General features: G+C 37.1%; 1 protein-coding gene across 6 annotated transcripts in view; it reads right to left on the bottom strand.

Moving 5' to 3' along the window:
• Positions 1-63: 63 nt before the first annotated feature.
• Positions 64-12,379, bottom strand: part of WDR17 (WD repeat domain 17) — an 82,159-nt gene continuing 69,843 nt past the window's right edge. For all 6 annotated transcript variants that reach the window (XM_067721910.1, XM_067721911.1, XM_067721916.1 and 3 more), the window contains 6 exons: positions 10,920-11,061; positions 10,542-10,644; positions 9,163-9,264; positions 6,421-6,519; positions 5,915-6,098; positions 64-3,765 (listed from right to left, as the gene is read on the bottom strand). In XM_067721910.1, the coding sequence (XP_067578011.1) occupies positions 3,646-3,765; positions 5,915-6,098; positions 6,421-6,519; positions 9,163-9,264; positions 10,542-10,644; positions 10,920-11,061 (750 nt within the window). In that variant the 3' untranslated portion in view covers positions 64-3,645. The remainder of the gene's footprint in view (positions 3,766-5,914; positions 6,099-6,420; positions 6,520-9,162; positions 9,265-10,541; positions 10,645-10,919; positions 11,062-12,379) is intronic.

The following is a 12,379-nucleotide window of genomic DNA, read 5'->3' as shown; positions in this document are numbered from 1 at the left end:
GTTGAAAATACAAAATCAGTTTAATTAGTATAGAATGAACAAAAATAATTTTAAAGGTACAGTTAAACATAATTCACCAAGACGGATGAGAATTCTTTCTCATAAATTTTGTAGGAATGGCGAATCTACTTTGTGATACGTTTTCCTCACTAGAAAGAGAAGAGCCGTGCTACGGGTATGCCCGGTAGTATTTATTTACACGTCATGTTCATCAGCAAAATTTATTCTGAATGATTATTACTGTTATACATAGAAAATCTTGCCCACTTCCATAAATAACTTTACTTAAGCCATCAAAAAAAAAATAGTCATCTTTCCTGTTGATACTGAGTTGTGGGGAAGGAAAATCATGGTTTACTTGGTGTTTAGCAAACAATTCAGTTTGATTTTAAAAAATGCCTCCTGATTGCTGCCATGCCCCATATTTTTACTGAAGGGAGACAGAAGCAGTGATATACTGACAGACTGATGATCGTTCATATATTCTCGGTAATTTAAAATTCATATTTGGAAAATTTCCTTCAAGTGGAATTATTCACGTTTTTATGCTATCTCATTAATAGTGTCATTTGACTTCCAAGATGAGTATTACTAATGCTGAATCCCATGATATGCTTGTCAATTTCCAACAAAACTCTATTCGTCTTTCTGCATTTTTGAAGCCTTAGAGAGTTTAATTCGAATTTCTACCTCCAGAGACTTCCTTGTTTAATCTTACCCTTCTGGATAGGTAACATTTAATAAAAGAAATTAACGAGAGCCCTGATGAAATCGATGACTTCTTGGGAAAGGTTTAGAAAATTATGAGAATAATTTTTAAACCATAAAATATAGTTCCTTAGGAAAGGATTTTAGAAACAAGTCTTCTGAAGCTCAGCTAGAGAAACGTCCAGAGAAAAGGATTAGATTTGGATAAACAGTCAAATAATAGGTTTCTTTATTCTCTTGACTCTGTTCAATCTCCTGAAAAAGCTACTCACTCATGGCCTGACCCTGGTTAAGTTCCCAAGACCCCTGTGGGACCTACGGAGAGTTCTGAAACTACAGGAGAGTCTGGAAGCTTCATATCATAGTGACTAAGGACATGAAGGAAGTGGGGATATGGTGAAAGTAGGTAACATCAAGAGCTTCTTAAGATGAGTTGTGTCAACAGAAGCCAACACTTCAGGCAAATCTAAGGAAGGTCATTTTCTTCACAAAGATCTTTGACAGAAGGAAGCAGTGAACTATTCTCGGAGCTACAGCTGCCCCTATAGGAACAGAACCTTGCAATCAACTGGCAGAATGCTTATCATGGGAATGGAAGCTTCTGTGATATGCTGTTTATATTAATTAGTAAGCCTCTTTTTTCTCTCTTCTATACTAATTCTGGGGTTTATTGTAGTCACTGTTTCTTACAAGTGGAGAATCACCCTCCTAACAGCCCAATCACATGATTTTTCTAGGTTTCTAAGCAGGGTCATAACCCAGATGGACAGCGCAGCCCTTCATACCTCTGATGACTTTAACCCAGAATTTAGCGAGAGATGGTGTCCTCTCACTGGTGGTTCTAGGGACAAGACTGATGTTCATCTTAGCAGTTAACTGTGTCATATCTGGCTTTAACTGCAGTATTTATTAAAATCATTGTCTAATGAGACTTCTTTCATAAAAGCATACTTAAACTTGCAAAATAATTTGTCCACATTATCAGTAATGTCCACATTATCAGACACCTTCAAATAAAAACAAGTTCATGTTCTTTGTTTGGGTTTTCATGCATACTAAATATAACAATGAAATTTAACTTTATAAATTTTTAAAACTTTTGCTTTTCACATTAAGACACATACAGATCAACATAGTCAATGACATTTTATGAAGAATTAATAGTCATAATATTAAGGTATAGAACATTGTTGAAGTCAAGGAATAACAGAATTGCATTTGAATCAATCAAATTTAGGCTTTAGACAAATACCGGGTTATACCTCAATGGTCTTCATGTGCTAAAGAGTTGTAAGATCTTTTTCATACTTTATACATTAAAATATTATTTCTTGCATTCATTAAAAATACAGAAGAATGTAACAATTGTTTATATATGTATAACTTAATACCTTTGAAGTATTTAAAGCACAGATTAGGGTTTTTAATCTATTTTAAAACAAAACAGAGAATGATAGCAGGATTTAGACTGCCACTTTTTAAGTGAGGAGATTTCAGTGCATATATGCCAAGTAATAATACCTCTCACCTAAAAAAAAAAAAGAAATCTGAATTACACGTATCACTAAGGGTTAAAAAGTACTTCTCAGATACGATTTACATTACCCATTGCATCTCTGAGTTGTATACATTCTCTTCTATAACATTAACTATTTTCTTTATAAAATGGAATTTAAGGCTAAAATGCTTTTTTTGTGGAGTTAGTAGTAGGTCAGTGTGATAGACAGGTACATAATATATATTGTTTTCTGTTTTAAGAAGCTTAAGAAAAATTTTAAAGTATTTTAAATGCAACAAGTTTAAAGATAATAAAAACCACCATTATTCTAGTTATATGAGCTCACTCCCTAATTAGACAAAACACCTGTATCATAAATCTTGTAAAACAGCTTGAGTGTCAAAGTTCTATTCCTCCTAGTGTGGATTCATTTCGTAAATTTTGAAGACAGAATTCTAGTACAATTGAAATACTTGTCACGCCTCAGGCTTTTTAAAAATATCGACAGATGCACTATTTTAATAAATATTTTTAAAACTTGAATTTACATAATATATGCCAAATTTCAACTAATATCCTATTTACTTACAGAAATTTATTTGAAACTAATTTTCATCAAATAAATTGTTTATTATAACTATATTATAATGTAACTTGATTAGCGATTATGTGAATATTAAATACATTAATCAACATTAATATTCATAAATACCAAATATCTTTTTAAATAGTGAATTATCATCAAATGCAAATTTTCACATAGATTTCACTGCATTTTGTGTTTTTCGCCTCCAATTTTTTTCATGCTTATATAGCCTATTCCTTTATAATTAGACATTTGAGTTTCAGCTACAGAACTTGGGAATGTTTTCTCTTTAAAAAAATAAAACTCAAAAGTACTTTGCGTACCCATTTATTGATATATATTAAACTTATAACTGAAAACTTCGATTAAATATGAGCTAAAACTAGTGGTTTACTATACATTTTATAGAGGACAATACCAGTGTTTGTTAACTTGAAGATCAGTTGTACACACCTTACATTTCGACACTTCAAGATATTCAGTCACCCAAACACTCTAAGCGCCTACTGCACGTCAAGCACGATTCTAGGTGTTGCACTGTTTTATAAGTTTCAGGGTTTCAACGATAGAATATTTGGGACCTTTCGTGCTTTGTGAAAAGTTGATATGCTCCTTTAGATTTGTCAGTCCTTCATAATTTAAATATTACCTTCCTCCCAAATAAGGAGACACCTATTTTTCCTTGAAATTATATAAATATTTTATTTGTTGAAGTTAACAAATAAAATCAACTGTGAGTCCCCACTTCCCACCTCCTCCTCCAGACCTTTGGCTCTTGGACAACAAAGGTTAAAGGTAATACTAACCGGAAAAAGGTCTTTAAAAAACAATTAAGTGTGAGAAAAACCTTCTGTCAAAATGGGTTGAGTCGTATTCCAGTCCCCAAAGGTGAGAATGGGTTCACCTTTGCCCACATCAGAGCGTCATTCAAGGAGATGGTGGATTTCCCATCTTCAAGGAAAAATACAGGGCCCTGCACAGTGACAGTTAAGGGAAGAGAAGATGAGATTATGAATTTGCAATATGTTTTTAAACTTCCAGAAACAGACTCACGCGAATAAAAAACCACTGGTGATATTTAAGCAACACTGATAGAAAATTTATAAATAAGAGAAAAATTAGATTCTTTGAATTGCCACCAAATAGAGAAACATTTTAAAATACCTTAACATTATGCCCTGATGTCTTTCAAAATAGAATTTAGTTTTATAATTTGAATTCGTTAATTACAATGGCGCTGTCAGTGGCAATAGGTATTGCTAACCTATTAATTACTACAAAGTTAACATTTATAAAGGCATATATGCCTAATAATAGACTTTAATATACTTCACTCTTTTAATCATACAGCCTACATCAATACAACTGGGAAAATTATTTAAGCCAGAAATTCAACCTGCTCTCCAGAAGATGAAAAATACACTGCTGTATATGTGTATATATAATTCAAAGTCCTGTCAACCCTGTGATTTACTAGCATATCTATAATTTAGTTATATCAGCTATTTTGTATGTCGAGGGTAGTTCTGAAGAACTAAATCCAAAAAAAACTTTCAATGTGTATCTCCCAGCTCTTAGAAGGAAAAGCATGATTTTACAAACACAGAATGGAATAAAAACTTACTTTCTTCATTACTTTCTAAAGTTATCAGGTTTTTTATCATGATTTCAAATGATAACAGCTTGTTGTTAGTAAATTATTTCTAGATATTAGGAAATCTATTATATGAAGTAGGCAGCTTCCTATTCACAGGGACTTGAAATTTTAGTTTTAAGCAGAACACATTGATTTTCTGCAGGAACAGAAGTATCCTAGGAGGGTAGCCCCCCTCCCGCACCTCTGAATAAGTCATTTGCGCCCTAGTGTATGTAAGATAATGAATAGATCCTTTCCTAATGTGTGTGTGAGTGCAGAGAGGTTAGCCTGTGGAGTAGGTCATCTGTCTGTCTCAGATGGAGAAAAAGTCCTGAAGAGGAGAAAGAAACAGGAAAGTGTCCACTAGAAGTACATGCAGGGCAGTGAGTGGCACTGAAAATGTATTCTGAAAACTGCATAATGGTTTTTGCTCTTAATCATAAGTTCTTGAATTTACTGCTTTGGTTCTTTATCTCTGAACATAAGTGGATAAGCACGTATACAACTAAGTGTTCTGTCTGTGGTTTGGAATATATTGCTGTGTCTGAAGACTTAGTTTGTTTCTGGTGTCAAGTCAAGCTATAGATAGAGTTTACATGAGCAGCAAGATATTTAATTGGAGTGATTATCCCCCCACGTACCTTTCTCCATTGACCTGGCATGTCAGTGTTAGAAATGTAATTAGCTACGTTACATTAGAAATACAAGAGTCCACTTAGTAAAATGTGAATGTGCCCAAGAGGTGGCCTTCTTTTAGTCCCACCTGGTCTCCATTAGCATTTCATGGGGATTCAGCTCGGTTTACTTCTTGGGGACACCTACAACCGGTCCTGGCTCTGGGATGATGAAGGCTCCTCTATTTTCTGGAGATAATGGCACCCCTGGGTCACACTGGGAGGCTCTGACATCGTTCACCATCATTACTTTGATTGGGCATGAGGGACCATTCCTTGGGAATTAGCCATCCCTCATGATTGATCCCTGTGATTTTTAACTGCTGAAAAGTTCCGTAAGTCAATGTAAGAATATGCATAATATATCAATGATATATTATACATCTAACAGTTGTTAATTGCTTTCTTTGTGTTTATAAAATACAAATGGAGACTATAAAGTTAAATTTAATCTACTGAGATATAATAATTTGTAACTGTGTTGATTGTTGCTTTGTCTTTCTTATTTAATTTCCCTAAGGATATGATCTATATGTATTTTAAAACATTTGTTACTAAGTATATCTATTATATGAATTGCTTTTAGGAAAACAGTACCATGACTATGTCTCTGAATTTATTTCAAGGAGAGAGAAAACATTTATACCAAATATGGAAGCATTGAGGGCAATACTTTCTCACTGGGCCTCAGGTCTCTTTATAGGTACCTACTTTTATTCAGGTTGTGCTTATTTTAAGATCACATTTCAAAAAATAATGAAACAAATAAAAATGATGAACATGCACAATTTATGCCTGACATCATGCTGTACCTGGATTTTTAATCCTGTAAAACAAGAGATGTGAATATCAGAATGACTCGGTAGGTTTGACCCGGTCACATAATCTGGTCCAATAATTCCTCTGACTGGTTCTTCTTTTAGTCTCTTCAGTAAAGTTGCATAAACCATTCTTTGTGAATCAGAAGGGGGTGTATGTGGAGCTTCTTCTGATGATCTGTATTTTCAACAGATATTCCATTTTTAGTTTTGTAGAATCCCAGGGTTGTTAAGGTTTGGATTAGAAAACAGTCCCTGATGACTATTTAGTTCTCCTTTATGAAACATGGCAAATCAACTTTAGACTCAATGTATAGTAAAATGAAGGACTTAAAAAAGGCAGGAAAGAGCGTTGTAAATTATTACTGAATATAGGCTCAACGACACAAGATTCATTATCCTGCCAAGATAAATAATGAGACAACCAAATTGTCAATAAGTCTGTCTGTCATATTAAGTGATACCTTCTGTATCCCAATTTTTATATCAGATTCACTCACCGGTTGATGGATCGTGTGCAAGCTCTCCATGCATCCAATTCCTCAGAAAGGTGGTCGATTTTTATAGGCACTGACACCTTCCGACGTTTCAATAGCTGACTGAAACATGTGAAACAGACATTAACATCTACCATCCAAGACAAAGACAGCAGAAGAGCAAATGAACTTTAAATAACTGCAATTTCAGATTTAACAACTGTTGTTCACAAATCTATGTGTATATGTAAATATATACATGTAGGGGGGTGTGTGTGCGTGCAAGTCCCTGGCAGGTCAAAGATATCCAATAAATATTGGTTGGATGACAGGCCGGGTATTGCTGAGTAACAGCCACGGCCAGCTACGGTGCGGTCCAGTGTGTCTCCGTATTAAAAATGACCCTTAGAAAGCAAGTGGAACAGTAAGAAAAGAATGTCTATTAGCGGAAAGCAATGGAAATGCTGACTTCAATTCTTTAAAGACAAGGATGTGTGAAAAAAAGCAGTGAGACAGTGACAGCAGTGATCCATCACATCTGTGTATAGAAAACTGGAAAACAGACATAATGTTGTTGTTAATTATGAGGCTGTAGGTAAGGAATTACTAGTCCTAGTTTCCATAAGTTACAAACTCAGTATGTTTTTCAAGGAACTAGTTGGTTGAAATTTAAAAGTAAAAGCTGTTTAGGAGATAAAAAGAAAAAGAACATAAGACCTTACAGGTGATATAAAGACTAAAAGTAAGCATTTCTATAATTTATATCTTGTGGTTAACTCTTGCTGGTTTGTCATCATTCTGCTGGGACATGATCAGAATTGGTGAGAAAAAATATATAAATACCCCACACACACACACATACCCCTAACATTTCAGTAATATTTCCTCAAATCAGCTGGTAGCTTGTTTTTTTTTCAACCTCAAATTATTGACTTAAAAATTTTTTATTGATAATGTAGCTTGGCTCCAAAACAAATTCTTTAAATCATATGGTTTCCCTGTCTACAGTTCTGCACTTGGTAGTACTTTGTCTGCCCAGTAGTTTTTGATGATCTACTGTAGATAGAGCACTGTTAAAGAGTGAGGAGAAAAACCCAGGTAACTAGGTGGACAGAGCACTGTGAAAATACCAGAGAAAAGCTTACATGTGTACACGGGGAATCACAAGGGTTTCACTCTGGCTGGAGCAGAGAACACGTAGAAGGACACAGTGGGTGATAAGGATGGAATGTGACTTCTGTGGAATTTCAAAGTAAGACTAAGGATCTAAAATGTTATCTGTTCACTAGTGGGGAGTCTCACCATCAGGGAGGCTAATGCAACTGTTGTAGGGGTGACAGGAGGAGCGGGGGTAGGGTGACTAGAGAAGGGCTACCACAGGGGACAGTTAGTGAAGACGGTAAGTGTGGGTCCCAGAGAATGAGAAACGTGCGGGTGTGGGAACTTACTGCATAATTGGATGTTGACAGCAAGGAAGAACACCTAACCCTGAACCTGAGCATTTAATTCTGGACGACAGAAGTATAATGACATCATCAGAAGAAAGAGCGAACCCAGGAGGAATAGATGTGAGAAGGAAGATGGCTTTAATTCTGAGCGCACTGAGGTTAGCGAGCTGCGGGGCGTCCAGCCAGGCGCCGTACCTGCCTACAGAAGGGTGAGTCGTCCGCACAGAGGTGAGAGGGTGGGTTCTGAGGGACAGAGAACAGGCAGGTCCCGGAGCTCGCGTTCCTCTCTCTGGGATAACACGTTTCTAACCCAGCCACGCTGTCGCAAGTCTCTCCTGCCTTAGGAATAAAATGCCTTCCTTGCATTGGTGATATGTTTTCAAGGGACCATTTTCTCTTTTTCATTACCAAAGTCATATAGAGCTGAACATAGCTCATTAAATAATATTAATTCCGTGTGATACATCCTAGTGTTCTTACAATATATTTTCTAAATATTGTTAAAAGTTACTTTCGAATTGTGGTCATGCTGCCTGCGTAGATCTCTCCTTGAGCGCCCTGACAGCAGGAATGTCTGCTGCCCCCTGGTCAGGCCCACAGCTACACCAGACCTCCCCCCAGGGGCACTGGATTTTATTTTCGAGTACGACAAGCTTTAAGCACAATGGCCGATGGTCAGCAAGCTGTGAGAAAACACAGGAGTTTGGCAGGTAGGTTATACCTGAATACAATATGCTTCGCACTTTTGTACTGTAGAGATGGGAAAGCTAAAAGACACAGTTTTTCATCTTCTTTTGAAAGTAGGGTTACACAGTCCTGGCCAGTGGGTTGCAGATGCACAGCCCTAAGGAAGACTTTCCTTCCTGAATCCAAGGGTCCTGCCCTCTGTGGTCTCCATCCTTTCACCCTTACCACTCCTTTTGCTTCGAATGTAGACCTAATACCCAGAGGGCTGGGAACTACCTGGTAACCTCGGGTCACTCAGGCAAGAGGAAGGAAGCCAAGAATGTCAGAGTTGAAAGTAGCGAAGAATCCAGATCCTTGATGGAATCTGCCTGAGAATGCCTACCTCGAGTGTCTTGACGTAAGACCAGGAACCCTTAGTGTTTAAGCTAGAATTAGCATTTCTATTATTTACACCCCAGTTCACTGCTAATTCATATCGTTTACTGCTGCTTTATTATGAAGCACATGCTTAGTAAATAAATACATGGATGAGTGCAAAATGTATTTGTTGCTTCTATGATGCACTTAGACACTAACCATCTCAGTGAAAGGTACTTCTCTAATTTCACAGTAGAAGAGAACCTGCTCTTACCTCGTGTACTCATAAAGTGCCGGGACGATGCTTTGGTACTGTCTTCTGATAGCCAGCAAAGCACCAACGTACCCACATAGTATCAGCAGTTCATTTCGAGCTCTAAAAGAGAATATATTTATTTTGAAAGATTCCGTAACTTGAGGTAAGAACATTCCTCTCATATACAGTTATTCTACTTGTGGCTCTATATTTTGATGGGTGACATTTATAGCAAAATATGCTTAGAAAATTTTCTAAACTTGAAGCTGTTTTATTCATCAGTTAACTCCTATTCAGACATGTACACAATAACATAAATTGTATTTTGAAATAAAAGTCTTTAAGTAATATTTAACTCTGCCTTCTTGTTTTTCTCTCTTCCTTGTCTGTTCCTTCATGTAATTTCTCCCCGAGTGATGCACTGGGTCGGACTGACGGATTCCTGGCATACTGTACAGACTGCAGGGGATGGCAGAGAACACCTCCTGCACACCCAGCTGGGGAAGTTTGCCAAAGTTTCACAGGCTCTGCAGCATCTTTTCCACACGGCATTGCAACAAAAATAGCCCAAAGCCTCTAGTATAAATATATGTGGTCTCGGGATTTTAGTTACATGGATAACAATGTCCTTAAATGATACTTGAATACAAGGATAGTGTCTATTTTTTAATTTCTAGCATTTTCACTCCTTTCCCCAACCTAGTATGCTTTGCACACATGGAGATTTAAGAGATATGACCACTAGACAGACCACCGAGGACATGAGGTCCGGAACCATCCCAAAGCTCCGAATTGGCCCTATTTGAACCAGGTGTGTATGTGTGTGTCTGTGTGTACATACACATAAGACACTAGGTATTAGGAAACGGGACCACTAAGATTCACTATTTGTTTCAAACTACCTCTGTATTTTTACTTAAGGATAACACAAATTAAAATGTAATTTTTCTACACATGCACCTATCTGTCCAAGATGATCTTATTTCCTGATCTGAACACCAAAAACAATACAGCCGGGACCTTCCCTGGTGGCACAGTGGTTAAGAATTCACCTGCCAATGCAGGGGACATGGGTTCGATCCCTGGTCCAGGAAGATCCCTCATGCCGCGGAGGAACTAAGCCTGTGTGCCACAACTTCTGAACCCGTGAGCCACAACTACTGAAGCCCCTGCACCTACAGCCCATGCTCCGCTACAAGAGAAGCCACTGCAATGAGAAGCCCACGCACCGCAACGAAGAGTAGCCTGCGCTCGCCGCCAACTAGAGAAAGCCCGCGCGCAGCAAGAAAGACCCAACGCAGCCAAAAATAAATTAATTAAAAAAAAACAAAAAAAAATACAGCCATTCCGAAACATTACGTAAGCTCAGTTACGCATTTTGGAGAAAAAGTACTCACTCAGTACATGTATGCAGGAGTAATTTTTCAGTACGAACATAACTCAGTAGGTCAAGAACGGGGTAAATGGTATCCAAAGTCCAATTGGAACTACTGATGGATCCTGGCAAAATAAAACCAAATAAAGATTCTCTAAATAATAGGATTAAAACTCGTTCGTCCAATTTTTAACTTATGTAATTGATTCTTTTCTGGTCAACGCTGTCTACTTCTTTATTTTCTAGATCACAATCAGGTCCCGATACCAAACACGCAGCAATCTCTTTCCTCTTTAAATTCAGGACAGCTAGTGCTTGGTTTTAAGCCTTTTTATCAATATGAATGAAAATACCAAATAAAAGAGTAGATTTTAAACTATACTACCAACTGAACACATACCTTTGATGAAGTCAATACCAATAGGAAGGGCCTTCTCAGGTTCTTGACTTAACAAGTAATACTTTATAGTCTCAAATATATTGCCATCGGCATGGGCTGTCTCAGCTAATTGCATACATCCTTCTACTGTGGGTAGCTTGCACTAGAAAATAATTGGTTTGATGACACTGTTACTAAGATTTATAGGGATAAAAGCAATAGTATTAAGTGCTAAATGTTTCCAATATGCCTCCTTATTAAAGTTGCTGAGAACAGATGTAAATGAAACAATTTGTACTAAAAGCATACACTTATGGGAATATCTTTAAGATCTAATAACAATAAATAGGGTATTACCTAATGAGTCAGTAGTTTTAATCACACAAATACCTAATAAAAGAGGTGAAAGTAGGGCTTCCCTGGTGGCGCAGTGGTTGAGAGTCCGCCTGCCGATGCAGGGGACGCGGGTTCGTGCCCCGGTCTGGGAAGATCCCACATGCCGCGGAACGGCCGGGCCCGTGAGCCATGGCCGCTGAGCCTGCGCATCCGGAGCCTGTGCTCCGCAATGGGAGAGGCCACAACAGTGAGAGGCCCGAGTACCGCAAAAAAAAAAAAAAAAAAAAAAAAAAGCTAAAAAAACAAAAAAAAAACCAACCCCAAAGAGGTGGAAGTAAATTGTCCTGATTGTGATACTAGAATTAGTACCTGCAAATGTAATTGAGCAGGAAATGCTGAAATTAGTTACTTTAGAACAAATATACTGACCAGTCTCAAAAACTACATTAAATGTAGAAAACATAAAAGGTGCATGCTTACGTGTTCTCTACACAGTGATTTACTTTCACTTGGCCTTGAGACAAAGCAACTTTATTTCGAGTAGGACAAGCTCTCAACGTTTTTAGCTTTGACATTCCGAAATGCCACAAAGTGGAGATCTGAGTCTATGAATTCATTACTGTAAAATGAAAAGCAACACTCCCAATCTTTTCAAATAATGTTTTTTTCTGTTAAAACTGAGAGTCTACTCCACCTTCATGTAAGTTTTTCTGCTTCCATAACGTAGACAGGAATTAAGTTATAAATTAGTAACTTAACAACTCAAATCAATATTTTAACTTAAGTTATAAATTAATTTTAGATAAAATTCTGACTTGTTCATGATATGTGCAGTTTAGGTGTTAAAGTTTGTTGGTTTGTTTCTAAGCAACACAGGCATAGTTTACTGCTGTCTTACTAGTCTTTGGCAACCACTGAGACGGAGCTTCCGCCGCAAAAAATATTTTGTGCTGTGACCGCAGATGATGTGGTTCATCCACAGTTAGGTCATCTGTCTCCTCTCCTTGCAGATTTGTCACTCTATTTCCTTCTCACTATTTTTTACACCCCCGTAAGTTACTAAAATGGTTTATTCAATTTGTTTATTCCACAGCTTCATATTTTCCGTTGTTTAAAATTTAAGTAAACTGAATATTTTAGATCCC

This window comes from Pseudorca crassidens, chromosome 21, assembly GCF_039906515.1.
Source record: "Pseudorca crassidens isolate mPseCra1 chromosome 21, mPseCra1.hap1, whole genome shotgun sequence".
In the NCBI taxonomy this organism is placed as follows: Eukaryota; Metazoa; Chordata; class Mammalia; order Artiodactyla; family Delphinidae; genus Pseudorca; species Pseudorca crassidens.
The sequence above is the reverse complement of the archived record's forward strand: the minus strand, read 5'-3'. Positions and strand labels throughout refer to the sequence as shown.